Below are 14,738 nucleotides of genomic sequence, written 5' to 3'. Positions count from 1 at the left end.
TATGGTGGATAAAATATTAGCTTGACCAAATAGAAAATACACAATAGAAAGCAGAAATAATATTGAATGATAAGGAAAGATAAGAATTCAGCAAATGACCTATACCTTTTCTGACTCTTTATAGAGGACAATCAACATAGTTCAGAAGGAAAAGAATTGTGACTCTAGAAGTTTATATCTGGTTATCATTCATGTATGTGTTCAGGCATTCACAAACTCAAAAAGTGTATCAACCAAACACTCTAAAACAAATTATTCAGTCAAGATCTCCAGCCAAAACCGGGGAGGGCCAACATATAAAAACAACAGTCGTGGATCAATAAATACAGATAAAATATACTTTACTGTTAAACTTACTAAATGTTGATAATGACATTGTGAATCAAAATTCAATTTTTAAGAGAGGATTCCTGAAGTAATGACACATTATAATAAAAAAAATAGTGACTTGGAATTAAAATTTAGACTTTTTCCAACTAAATGCATAAAGGAAGCTTTTGGTTTAAAAAAAAAAAAAGGGAATGTTTCCTAGCTGTTATTTATTTTTACATTAATAGAAAAATGAAGTTAAAGTATGTATAAAGAACAGGCTACCAACAAGCAACAGAAGTTCCTTGTTACCAGAAGGAAAGCGTAACAAAGGAAAATAATTCAATTCAGAAAAAGAAAAAAAATATAAAAGAAATACAACATGAAAATATAGCAAAGAAGGCTGGGCGCGGTGGCTCACACCTGTAATCCTAGCACTCTGGGAGGCCGAGGCGGGTGGATCGCTCAAGGCCAGGAGTTCGAGACCAGCCTGAGCAAGAGCGAGATCCCGTCTCTACTAAAAATAGAAAGGAATTATCTGGCCAACTAAAATATATATAGAAAAAATTAGCCGGGCATGGTGGCGCATGCCTGTAGTCCCAGTCACTCAGGAGGCTGAGGCGGTAGGATCGCTTAAGCCCAGGAGTTTGAGGTTGCTGTGAGCTAGGCTGACGCCACGGCACTCACTCTAGCCTGGGCAACAGAGTGAGACTCTGTCTCAAAAAAAAAAAAAAAAAAAAAAAGAAAATATAGCAAAGAAAAATCAAAACCATCAAATAAAATGATAGCAATTAAATCAAATATGTCAATGATCAAAATAAACATCCAGAGAGTAAATAAATCTCAACTAAAGGATGTCAGATTGTATTAAAAAACAAAGATCTGTTCTGTTTTTTATAGATATTTTTTTCTGCTTTATTTTCCAGAAAATCAATTCAGATCTCTCTGACCAACATATAGAGCACTTCTAGTACCTCTGAGGATTTCCTCACACTCCTTCACCAAACCTCCCCACCTCCATGAGAGATAACCATTATTCTGACTTTTATTTTTATTTTTTTTTTTTTTTGTTGAGACAGAGTCTCACTTTGTTGCCCAGGCTAGAGTGAGTGCCGTGGCGTCAGCTTAGCTCACAGCAACCTCAGACTCCTCGGCTTAAGCGATCCTACTGCCTCAGCCTCCCGAGTAGCTGGGACTACAGGCATGTGCCACCATGCCCGGCTAATTTTTTCTATATAGATTTTTAGTTGTCCATATAATGTCTTTCTATTTTTAGTAGAGACGAGGTCTCGCTCAGGCTGGTCTCGAACTCCTGACCTTGAGCAATCCACCCACCTCGGCCTCCCAGAGTGCTAGGATTACAGGCGTGAGCCACCGCGCCCGGCCTATATTCTGACTTTTAAAAACATCAATTCATGGTTCCTGTTCTTGAACTTCATATAAATGAAATCATATAACATGCATTCATTCATGACTAGCTTCTTTAGCTCAGCACAATGCCTTTGAGATTCATTCACATTTTTGCTTGTACAGCTAAGTCCTATTTTCTATGTTCTGTTGTATTCCACTGTATGAATACACCAGTTTGGGTTCTTTCCTTTCTGGTATGGGGCAGTCACAAATAAAGCTGCAGTGAATATTCCTGTCCATGTCTTTTTATGGATATATGCATTGATTTCTCTTGGGTGTATGCCTAGTAATGGAATTGATGAGTCATGGGTAGACGGATATTTCCCTTTCATAGACACTGTTGGACAGTTTTCCCAAGTGGTTTTATCAATTTACATTTCTACCAGCTGTGAATGAGAATTCCAGTCATTCTACATCCTCACCAACAATTAATATTATCAGTCTTTTAAATTTGCCTTTGCACAGCTTTTCGATCATATTCTGCTTTTCATAGTTATTGTAGTTGGGAAAATGCCAGCTGCCACCCACTCCTACTATGTCCCAGAAGCAGAGGTGTTCTCATTGCTTTTGAAAGTTCTCTCTCTTTTACTAATTCCTACTCAATAGCATCTATCTATCATTCAGCTTCATCTTCTGCTACTATTCTTGATATCCCATTGATTTTTCGCTGCCTACTCACAGGTGGGTTTCCTTTTGTCCCCACGGTGTACAGGTTCTGAGGGTTTCCTGAAAGGCACGCCTTGGGTTTTCAGCTACTCCCACTACAGCTATTCACCAATTTCATTTAGTCTAGTCACTCCCTTTACTTTCTCTCACTTTATCAGCTTCCTCATTTTTTCACTTTATTCATTAAACTGCTTAAATTTTATGATCTGTTATTCTAGTAACACTTTTGCTAAACCCTAACCCCTTTGTCTTTCTGTCTTTTCATCAAATCCATCTTACGAAACTCAAACCATGAATAAACACTAGTATTTGCTTTCTTTACATTTGCACCCAAGTGTCCAACCATCCTCCGAGAATGTTAAACTACAGGAAAATTAGTATTGCTAGAAACTCATGATCAACAATTTTAGAAGGGCCTCACTGCAAACCAGGTTCTCTTGTAAACTTGATTTCCCCTTCTCAAAAATTATTTCAAACCTTTCTACTATCCTTGAACATTTAACACTCCTACCTCTCCCCTTTTTTTCCTCCTCACGCAGCAAAACTTGCAGAGAAAATAAAGTTATCAGATGGAAACTTCATCAGCTTCTAACTTGCATATTCAAATCTACCTATAGCTATACATTTCTTCTGTTACATTAGAGAAAATATTTCTCCCACTACCTAAAGTCAATCCCTAATATGTGCTTTGGATTTTTAACGCATTCACCTTAATTCACTCGGTCATGCGATAAACATTTATTCAATCCTTGTAAGTGCCAGTCAACTTCTCCCTATCAACTGAATTCTCTCATTACTTCTTTTGAATCCACTTTACAGAGGGCCAATTTAGATTTAATACAATGCACCTATTTTAAATGTAAGTGTGATGGGCTTTGAGAAATGTATACAACTGCCAACTACTCCCAACAGTCTGTGAAATTTCCTGTGCCCCAGAACAGTCTCCTTCCCAGGTCTGGTCCCAGGCAAGCACTCATCTGCTTTCTTTTACTCTAGATGAGTTCTGCCTGTCCTAGGATTTAGCATTAATGAAATTATTGCACAGGTTCCCTTTGTCTATAGCTTCTTTCATTTGGCAGAATGTTTTGGAGATTCATCCACGTTGTTCCATGATCAGCAGTTCATTACTTTTTACTGCCGAGCAGTACTCCACTGTATGAACAGATCACAATTTCTTTATCCATTCAACTGCTTGATGGACTTTCAGCTAGTTTCAGTTTGGGACCATTATGTATAAAGCTGCAAGGAGCATTATTATACAAGTCTTCTTTTAGACAAATGTTTTCATTAAGCTTGCATAAATACCTAGGAGTAAAATTTCTGGCTTGCCTGGCAGGTGCATGTTTAACTTTCCAAGAAAATACAATTTTTTTTTTTCCAAAGTAGTTTTGTCATTTGCATCCCCATCAGCAACGTATCTGTATCCAGCATAGTACTTTATCTCTTCATTTATTTAGGTTTTCCCTAATTTATCTCAGCAATGTTTTATAGTTTTCAACCTATGGATGTTGCTTTTACTTTGTCAAACTTATGTCTGAGTATGTCATTCCTTTTTATGCTATTGCATAGCTTTTTTTCCCTTCATGTATTTTAAACTGCGTTATTAGGTGAACAACATTTAGGATCATTAAAAATGAACCTTTTTTTTTTTATCATTACACTATGTCCATTTTTTTTCTCTGGTAATATTCTTGGTCCTGTAATTGTAATATATTTTGTCAGGTATTAACACAGGCCCTTCAGCTCGCATGGTGTATATCTTTTACTTTTAATCTATGTGTATCTTTATATTTAAAAGAGGTTCTTGTAGAAAGCTTAGAGTTGAGTCTCGCTTTTTTATTTGATTTGACAATCTCTCCCTTTTTATTGGAATATTAGATAATTTATATCCAATGTAGTTATTGACATGGTTGAGTTTTAACTGACCTTGCTATTTGTTCTTACTTTGTCACACTTGTTCCCTGTTCATTTTCTCCTGTCTTCTTCTAGATAATTGAATTTTTTAAATATCCTATTTTATCTCCTCTGTTGGCTTATCAACTGATTTTTCTTCGGGTTATGGGTGACATTTGCCTTCTTTGCATATCTCATAATTTTTCATTAGATACTGGACATTGTGAAATTTATGTAGTTGAGTGTCTGTAATAGATTCTTTTCAGGGGCAGCAGAGGGAAGAGTCTTCTCTTAAAGGGTATTGAATTTTGTTCTGCCAGGCAGTTATCTTACAGATCAGCTTGATCTATTTAAGGCCTGTTTTTAAGCTTTATTAGGGCGGGTCTAGGAAAGCCTTTACTGTAGGGCTAGTTTAGCTGTACTGCTATTAAGGTATGATCCTTCTGGGGATTCTTCTGTCTCCGATGTCCAGTAAGGCTCTCCATGCTTTCTGATCAAATGACAAAGCCTTTCAGACCTGTGTGCGCTCCAAAAATGATTCAGCTTATAGTTCCTGAGAGTTGTTCATGCATGTTCTTTGCCACGTGGAGTTTCACCCTGAACAGCTTAGAATTCAAAGAGTCAAGAGGACCATTAACCAGATTTCTGGGGCTATTTTTCCATGTTGTTCTCCTCTTTTTGCTACTTGGTCCTGCAAATTCCAGCCACCTTATCCTCCCTGACACTCTGATTTCTCAAAACTCTCTTATTTTAAAACAAAACCAAACTTTCCTTAGACGTTAATCATCCCCCATACAGCATACTCTCCTTCCTTCCCTTTCACAGTCAAAAATCTTATGAATATTTACTTTTCCCCATTTTCTCATTCTCACTCCCTGCTGCGCATATGCAATCTGACTTTCACCCTCATTAACTCACCAAGATAGTTCTCGTTAAGGCCACCATCTGTGACCACCCTGTCACATGTCACCTACCTTTTCTTGATAGTTTTATTTCATCTTTAAAGAATTAAAATAATAAAAAAATACTTGAAACTATAGAGGAGTATGGCTTATTTAATTGTCAGGCCTCCATCTCTCTGGATAAATTTTTTATTGTTTTATTCATGATAGTGTGGGTATTGAAAATCCTTGGGCAGGTTGGCTTGCTTTTTCTTTTCTTTTCCTTTCTTTTCTTTTCTTTTCTTTTCTTTCTTTTTTCCTTCTTTCTTTCCTTCCTTCCTTCGTCCTTCCCTCCCTCCCTCCGTCCCTCCTTTCTCTTTCTCCACAGCTATATTCTCCTGACCTCTCTGTCAGGACACCGAGCCACCGCACTATTTCTTTGACTTGCGTGTCCACTTCAGTATGTTGTACTATCACTTACTCAGCTGCTCAGGCCTAAAACCTTGAAACATCTCTCAACTCCTCTCTTTCTCACACTCCCGTACAATCCATCGGCAAACTCTGTCAGCTGCACCTCCAACACGTATCCTCACCCAGGCCACCTCTCACCTTTGTCACAGGCACCTCCTGGTCCCAGCTGCCACTGGGTCTTCACTGCACCACCGTAACAGCCTCCGAGGTGCTGTTCTGGTTTTTGCCTTTCTTCCACATTAGTGCTGGAATGATCTTAGTTTTCATTCTAAATATAAATCAGATGTTGCTACTCCTCATAGCCTTCCAATGAATTCTTTTTGCATATTGGAAAAAAATCCAAATTCCTTAACATGGCCTAAAAGGCCCTACGTGACTGCCACCATGCACCACCTTTGTGGCCCCTCCTTCTCCTTGCTTAGGGTTTAGCTACTGTTCTCTGCTGGGCTGTTCTCCCAGACGTTTGCACGGGACACTCCTCATTTCATGTCAGTGGTTTTCAAACGTGACCCCACCAGGAAGGCCTGCCCTGGCCCAGAGTCTACTTCAGTAGTTGAGTCGCTCTCCACACCACAGTGCACTTTATTTTTCTTCATAGGTCTTATCACTACCTGATTTATACCGTAATTTGTCAATTGACTGCTTCTCTCACTATCATGTAAGCTGCCTTGGGGCCTGAACTTTGTTTTGTCCCCATCTTTAAGCCCAGGATGTGGAAGAACACTTGCGTGTGGCATGCACTCAATGTTCGTCCAGTAAATTAATGGATTTCTGCAGGCAAACGACCATGTTTTTTCTCTGTCTCCATTACCTAAGAACAATACCTGGGATTTGGAAGTATTCAATAAATGCCTGGAAAGGAATGAATTCAAGTGCCTCTGGGAACTGTTTTTATGCTTATAGCCTCTCAGTGCTTTAACTGTGTACTGTCTGCTCGCGTCCGGAAAGAAGGTTCTAAATCTGAGGTTGGTGATGGAGTCATCAGCGGGCTTTGGGGGTACATTCTCCCTCTGGAATTGCATGCAAAAGATCTGGAGTGCATTTTTGTGGGGAGAGGGTCCACGGTTCCCGTCCTGTCTTCATAAGGCTCCTGGCTGCCCACCAAACCCCTGCGAACCGCAGCCTCAGATGGTCTTCATCACCCGCGGCAGTTTCCCTGACATTCCGGCTGGTCACCTTCTCTACCACCCACACTCAGAAGCGATTTCCTTTCCATTTCAGGCCTTTCATCTCAGAGACCTCTAATGTTTCAATATTTTTTCAGCTGATGTTATAAGCATGTGAATAAACACACGACGGTTAAGCATGGGTATGTTGTGATCTCCGCAGAGTGACCACAAGTCTCAAAGGAGTAGAGTGCATGAAAATACATTTCAACAAAAGCTACAGTAAATACCGTGTAAGCTCTCTTCGATGATTTAGAAAACACTTGAGTATTTTGCCATGTCTTCCGGTCATCACTAAGAAAAAGGTCACATAACGTACAAGAAGCTTAAAGGGAAGCTTGAGACTGTGAGAGTCACTATCTAAAGAGCTGTCGAAGGAGGAGAAATACCAATGTTTGGCAGAGAGAGGAGAGACTTGGCATGACATTTGTTTCTCCTGCAGAGCCTACAGCATTACAGTAATTTTTTATTTAAAAAGACGCTGAGAATACAATGATAGCTATAACAGAATGCCACATGACTAAATAAATAATACTGTGCTGTAATTACATATCCCATCTGCTTTCCCGTGGGGAAGTCACAGTCACCAACAAGCTTGTTGAGAAATTACAATTTCACACTCTGTATAAAATAAATGATAAGACAAAATTTTTACAAAAAAGTAAAAGAAAGGGGAAAGCATCCTGGCTAAGCTTTGAATTTTAGGCCCAGTCAATTAAAGAGGCCATAGATTTATAGAGATGTCTTTATACCTCTGTGAAGGAAATAGAACTGTCTAGAATAGTGCTGTCCAGTAGAATTTCAATGATGAAAATGTTGATTCTGTGCTGTCCAATACGGCAGTCACAGGCCACAGGTGTCTCTTGAGCACTGGAAATGTAACTAATGTGAATAGGAAATTAAGTCTGTTCCCTTTTTAATTATTAATTTTAATTATTATAAATCTAAATTTCAATAACCACATGTGGGTAGTGGCTACTATATTAGACAGCACAGGTCTAAAAAAATATAAAAGGATAAAGTTGAAGTCAGTGAAAACAGTTCAGGGTAGTTGAGTGATGTTTATTTGCCAATAAGCACAAATAAAAGAGTTTTTGAAGTTTCTGTTTGAACATGTTTACCCCAACACTGGTCTCAAATCATGAGAAAAGGAGAGACAGATAAACAGAAGGAAGTAAACAGCATTCGTCTGATAGAAACTTTTAGTAGAGAATATCTAGACATTAGTAAAAATCGGATAAAAAGTCGAAAGGTTAAAATGAAAATAGCTAAAATGGCCATTAGTTTATTTTATAATCTGAATCAAAGTAGCAAACTTTCAGAGTAAAGTAAGTAAGCTGATAGTTATCTATACAGTTTTACATATGTATATTATTTCTGAATTTCTATTTTTATTAATTCCTGGTGCTTTGTTTATCTGTGATGGGGAGAAATGTGAGAAAATAAGTCCCCATGAGTCTTCATTTATTTAAAAAAAAAAAATCCATGGCACTTTTGTCAGTCCATGACAAAGAATTAAAGGTTGAGTTCTGAGACTGATGAAGGTCTGGGAAAAACAAGCCCCAGGAGACACTCCCACTCTCAAAGGAGTTGGATCGGGTTGTCCAGGTGAGGGATCATGTTCTATTTCCTGTTGCTCTGATTCAATACTCATCATGCTTAGCTTCACCTGTGCTAAGCATGTAACTAGGGCTAGAAAGTACTGATTTAGTAACATAAATGTTCAGTTAACTTGATGCTTAATTACCAGGATTCCGGGGTCAGGTCACAGTCTCTTGTGAGTTTAGATGCTGTGGATTTACCCACTGAAGCTCAATCACCTATGAAAATACTAAGAGAATATAATTTCCATGTTTGCAAACTCAAAGACCTGACCTCGAGTCATGACGGCCACACACCTAGGCCTCTGGGAACTTTAGTGCCAGCTGGCCCTCCACAGCCGAAATCCCTGCCTCCCTTCCACAGTTCCCACGAACTTGTGTGGTTCTGTAGGAGCATGAACAGCACCTTCAACTACATCATTAGTAATAACAACATTTACTAAGTTCTTACCTACTGCCAGGCCCTACCCTAAGCATCTTACATGCATATAACCTAACTTTGCTGCTATGTGTAGGTATTCTTATGAATTAAGTCCTCACGTGGTACACAAAGGTTAGGAAATTTGCCCAGGGTCACGGAAGGCATGAGTGAAGAAGGGAGTGAGGACTCAAACTCAGGCAGCACAACCCCATAGCTGATACTCTTAGTCACTGAACATCTTGTCTTATACTAAATATTGCCTAATAGGGTTGTTCCTGTTAGGAATTCTTGTATGCAATCATTCCACAGTAAGTTTGCCTTTTATTAAAGCATAGCAAACGACCTTTCGGTCGGACCTGCAAGTGGTTTGGGAAGGCAGTTTACAGTTGTCCTGGTCATTCAAGCCATGTCTTTTCCACATCTAGGCATCTTCGTAGCCAGTGTCTCTTTTATGAGAAGGAAATGTAGATCAATAAACCATATACGTGCATATATAAATGCATGTTATGACAAATGAGAATATTAAGAAAAGCAGAGGGAGCTTTTTGTTTGAATCATATTACCAAACACTCTTCTTGCTGTCTCTACTACACATCTTAACCAGTAGACAAAAGACTGATAAAAATTAAAATCTTTGGAAACAATGTTTCTAGGAAACACATAAGAAGCAAATTACCGTTAGTGACAGAGAAAACTTTATTTTCTTCAGTAGTTATATATCCCTCTTTAAATCTGGTTTTCATTTACAATTTATAGAACAAACCCTTCATAGACTTTGAAGAGGTATACCCTGGAACAAGTACCAAGTTAAGATACTGTAAACTGTGGCATTCTGCTTTGAAATATTAGAATTTATAAGGTAGAAAAGGCTTTGATATTTTAACACCACTCTATCAGCTTTATTAACATAAGGTCAGAGTAGGGGATGGATGGCAGGCTCTTGGGAAAGGCAAAATGAACATTCGGGGACCACTGGCAAATGTTACACATGCCCTTGGCTACCTGCAAGGCTCTTATGAACTGACGAAGCAAGACCTGTGTTTTGTTAATGCAAGGATTGTGTGTCTCAAGTCCCCAATTGTGTCCCCAAGAATTAGAGTACAGAGGGCAATACCAGCAAGACACTAGAAAGTTATAGAGAGTAAATCAGACAAGTGTATCTAGTGTTTTTTAGCCCCTTAATTCTAATTTTAATCAGAATGTGTTTGCCAAGTACTGTGTTCATGAGTCCATTAATGCTAATAAGATGCCAATAATGCTATTTGGCAGCAAAAGGTAGGGTAATGCAAACCTAGGATGCAATAGAAAAATAAGAGAATCTGCAACACTTTAGGAATATGTCCAAAGGAAAGCAGCCGGAACGATGAAGCATCGTGAGACCACAGTGGCAATCTTCGCAAAGCCTTCCCGGACCTGGGCATACAGGCACTTCTATAGCTTTTGTTCCCAGCTGTATGGAAGTATCATACCTAGGTGGTTGCACAGGGAGGGGTGTGTAGGTGTGTGGGTGTGAAACAGTCCAGAAGATTCCCATCATAACAGATCTTATTTACCAAGTGCTATGGGCCAGGCACTAAGAACTTTATGTAATTTATTTTGTTTTACTTCATACAACAACCCAAATGAGTCGGATATCACAATTCCCATTGAAGACATAAAGACAAACTGAAATAACTTGGCCAAATTTGGCAACTTGGCCACAATAACACAGTTGGTGAGAGGCAGAGCTGGCTCAAAGCCCCAGGTCTTAACCACAATGCTCCCAGGCTGCAGGGGAGATTTCAGTAGGAAGCTGTTTCCTCCAAACTTGAAAATCATACTTTATCTCAAGAACTTTCAAAATAAGCTTCTAAACTGAAAATTATCAAAGGTCATTTTTAATTTTTTAATATAACCTTTCAATGTTTGATAAACTTTAAAGAGAGCAGATAAAACCATACTTTTAAAGAGAGAGAGAAGAGCTTTCTGTAGTGGGGGAATGCATTGCTTAGCATTTGGAATAGAAAAATATGATCCCAGACTAGTCTTGTCAATAGAACTGGAAAATACAGGACTTCTCATGTTCGAATGGTCATTACCAGAAAACCTCACATGTATATCTAATAGTTACAGCATAACTTCCAGTTATTTTTGGAAATTCACTTGGGTAATTAACATTAATGAGAGACTCGCAAATGTAAATGTAAAGTATTTAAAAGAATAACCCAAATTATTTATTCATTAAGTAGGCTATAAACATGCCATCCACACACTGGGAAAGCTAATAATTACTCTCTAATTGTGCTAATTATATAATGACAATGTTGTAAATGTTTGTTTATATAATGTTAGATTTCTCTGACTAATCTTATCATTAGTCAGATTTTGGACTTCTGCCACCATGTATTCATGTATATACTGGTACATGCCAAACTGTCTGAACAATGTATTCCTAAAACTGGTTGTTAAAGTGCTACTAGTATTCACATCAGAAACTTACCACATCCTTAGGAGGAGGTTCTACTTCCTTCTTTATCTTTTTACCCATCCTGGAAAAAGATGCAATAAATGGTTAAAGCATCATTTGTGCATTATATGTGTATAAATCTCATGTTATCTATGCTCTTAGAAGAGGTTTATTTCCCCCTTTAAATTTTTAGCTCTTAAAAAACATGCAATACATGTGAAACTTATTGCACTGTACAAATATGTTACTTATATCCCATCCCCATTTCAAATGATACAATTTTAAAGGAATTTATTCATCAGATTGGTGAGCATTAGTGCTGGCTTTCAGTTTGGAAAGGAGGTGAATATGTTAGTGATATAACTTTTACTTACATAACAGTTATTATATAACAATTGTTTACCATGCTTATAGCTCACTTATGTTGGACTCGAGAGACTTAACCCAATTTACTTTTGGAATCCGCAAGAATATTTGTGCTACAAAGTCAGGGATTTTTGTCTGTTTTCTTGCACTGCTCTATCCTAAGCACCTACAACAGTGTCTGGTACATAGCAGGCATTCAATATTTATAGAAACCATCAACTCAGTTTTTCCTGGGAGTACTGATTTTATGAATGGTATACAAGATCTACCAAATCTGAATCAACATCTGCGTCATTTTCCCAGATAACAAAAAGTTTTCTCTAATGTAATCCATAGCTCAATAAAAACTCAATTGAGAATCTGAAGAGATGTACTCTGGCGAAACCAAGGTTACTCCTTGCAAGACCCTTTTTTTGGAAAAAAGTCAAAGGAATAATATATATGCATGGCTGACATACCACAGAGGAGTAGTTCCACCTGGGTACAGAGAACTTTCCAAGATATGGATGCCTGTTACAATAACCCAAGAAATCTTTCTAGTTTTCTCTAATTAGAGTTTGTGAGATTATGTTTGGCATCAGAGCAATCTCAGATAGTCTAGCCTCACTTCAAGGAAATTACCATAGTCTCAAGAGAAACTCTGGGAAGTAGAAAATCCTTGGAGAGAATCTACAATGTCAGGGTTAGTTCAAATTGCTTGTCAAGGGTCAAAAGCAACTCCTAGCATTAATGACACTGACAGGAATTTAGCACATACATTAAAAAGCCACATGTTCATAGAAACTCACTGGGACTTTGGAAAGGTATCTTTTCCAGGTCCCTAACTTTAGACCACATTACTTTTAAGATCTTTGAGGGCTTGGGCAAGCTTAGTCACACTATATCCAATATATTAAAATGTTAAAATGTACCCATATCCCCCATGAAATGTAATTTTCACCATAATTTTTTTTCTGAAATTTATATTTGAAATCATTCAGCAATCAGTATGCACACCTGCAAATTCTTGCAAAATGAGAAAACTGTTTTCAGATGTAATAAAATTTTAACATTAATAAAAACATTTAATTAACATTAATTTTTCAATTTTCTTTTCATATTTTAGAGCCAATATTTCTTTTTTCAAATTTCAAACATCTTTCATAGGTGCTTGAAAAGCGCACAGGCCCTGGGACTTGTGCTTATAACGTTCCAGGCAGACACACGGAAACTATTCTGGACAAATGAGAATCTATCCTATAATTAATTAATCTCTAGGAAAAAATGAGTTCATAGTGCTCTAAAACCAATTCCAAGATATAGCAGCCTTTGATTTATAAAAGAATCCTTTATGAATAATATTCAAGAAGCAATTAAATTACACCTCCATAAAGTTGTTTTAAATCATCTGAGTTTTCACTCAGAAACTAATTTTTCCTGTTTCAGGATAGGGTTTTTGAGCAATTGTATAATGAAGAGTGCAGAGGTGGGAACAGGCTAAACACACGGAGTTGCAATGATAGAGCCCGTCCTAGGCAATACCGTGAGTGTAGAAACGTGTGTTTTATCACCATATTGGGTGCAATCGTTAAAGGGGGAAGAGAGTAAACAGCTAACATAGGCCAGGGACAATGAGTCTCAGAGATGCCCCTGACTTTTTTTTCTTCTAAAGGTAATACATTTCGTTATAGAGAATTTGGAAAACAAAGAAGGTTACAATGAATAAAATAAAAATCACACAAAGATGAGCTCTTGATATAGTTTCTTTTTGTGTGTTTCTTGAGTGATTTTACTATCCTGCCTGAATTTCTATCTTCTTTTCTCACCTTCCCTTCCTGGGACCATTTTCCTACTAAATTCTTAAATGAATGGACAAGTCCATGAAATCTCCGTCTCCATTTCTCGCTCCAATCACCTCCAGTGCAGCAGCATAACTTGCCCTTTAAAATAATATTTTTAAATCCATGATTTATCTAGCCAGTCTCTGATTGTTGGACATTTGTTTTTAATGTTCTGGAATTATGGACAGAGCTGCAAAGAACATCCTTGGACATAAAACTTTCATCCACACCCCCAACTGTTTCTTTAGGATAAATGTCTAGCAGTAAATTAACCGGGTGAAAAGCTACGGATGGAGGTCAGGGTATTGGATATGCAAACAAGGCTGCTTTAAATATGCATCTTCTTGAATACTGGAGCCATCTTTTTTACAATTATTGAGAAAACACGAGTTTATGGATCATTTGTATTTCTCCTTCGTGAATGTTCAGCCTCCGGTTTGAAATATTTTCCAGTGGGGAGATCGGCTTTGAGAAATCGAAGCCACCTGAGCTGCTCACGGCCAACTGACAGAACCTTAGACCCTCAGATCCCCTCCTGGGGCCTCAGTTTTGTCGCCTGTTAAATGGCAGCTGGCTGGGAGGCTCAGGAAGCCCACCTGGACCCGGTCTAACCCTGCGGGTGCGGGACAGGGACTGACAACCCCTAACAAGGTGACCCGTCAGCGGGCCCAACAGTCCCAGCCACACGGCACCTTGTCCTTCCCCAGGTTTTGCTCGGGCCTCTGCCCCGGGCCGTCCACCCCGCGGGGGTGCGCGTGCAGACGCGGGCCCGCCTTTACCTGCCGGGAGGTCCCGCGGAGCAGGAGCTCCTCAGACCCAGCAAACTGCGCCGCTGCCGCCGGCGCCCGCCTCAGGGTCCTTGTTGTCCCTGGTTGCTAGGCGACGTCGCGCAGCGCAGCGCCGCGCCTGCGCACCTCCGCCCTGGGAGCACGTGCCGGGCTGCTGGAGGCGCGTATTACCCAGACCACGCGCGGCGCTAAGTGCCGGAGGAGCCAAGCGGGTCCTCAGTTCCCGGAGCCCAGTGAGTGCTTGGGGGCAGAACATACTGGGAATCATCCTCCTCCTAGTCGTAAGGGCCAACCAGGTGACAGCTGGAGATCAGGGGGCAGTTCAGCCTCAGTTTCTGGCCCGCGGACCGGCCCTGGGTTCAGTACTCTGAGACACTGTTGTATTCTCCCCCAGGGCCTCAGCCGGCGTCTCTGTGCAGAGCGCGCCCAAAGTCCTGTCTGTCCCCACAGAACTTATCATGGCCCTTTAAAAGCCCCTTCTCTTCCTCCCCGCCCCCCTT

The 14,738-nt window shown here is 39.4% G+C and overlaps 1 protein-coding gene across 1 annotated transcript in view; it reads right to left on the bottom strand.

The window, feature by feature from the left end:
* The window catches only part of ARMC3 (armadillo repeat containing 3), a 79,607-nt gene extending 65,332 nt beyond the window's left edge, over positions 1 to 14,275 (bottom strand). The window contains exons 1-2 of the mRNA XM_069458847.1: positions 14,230 to 14,275; positions 11,298 to 11,346 (exon numbers count right to left, since the gene is read on the bottom strand). Coding sequence (XP_069314948.1) covers positions 11,298 to 11,345 — 48 coding nt within the window. The 5' untranslated portion in view covers position 11,346; positions 14,230 to 14,275. The remainder of the gene's footprint in view (positions 1 to 11,297; positions 11,347 to 14,229) is intronic.
* Between the last annotated feature and the right edge of the window lie 463 nt (positions 14,276 to 14,738).

This window comes from Eulemur rufifrons, chromosome 25 (genome assembly GCF_041146395.1).
Source record: "Eulemur rufifrons isolate Redbay chromosome 25, OSU_ERuf_1, whole genome shotgun sequence".
NCBI classification, from domain to species: domain Eukaryota; kingdom Metazoa; phylum Chordata; class Mammalia; order Primates; family Lemuridae; genus Eulemur; species Eulemur rufifrons.
The sequence above is the reverse complement of the archived record's forward strand: the minus strand, read 5'-3'. Positions and strand labels throughout refer to the sequence as shown.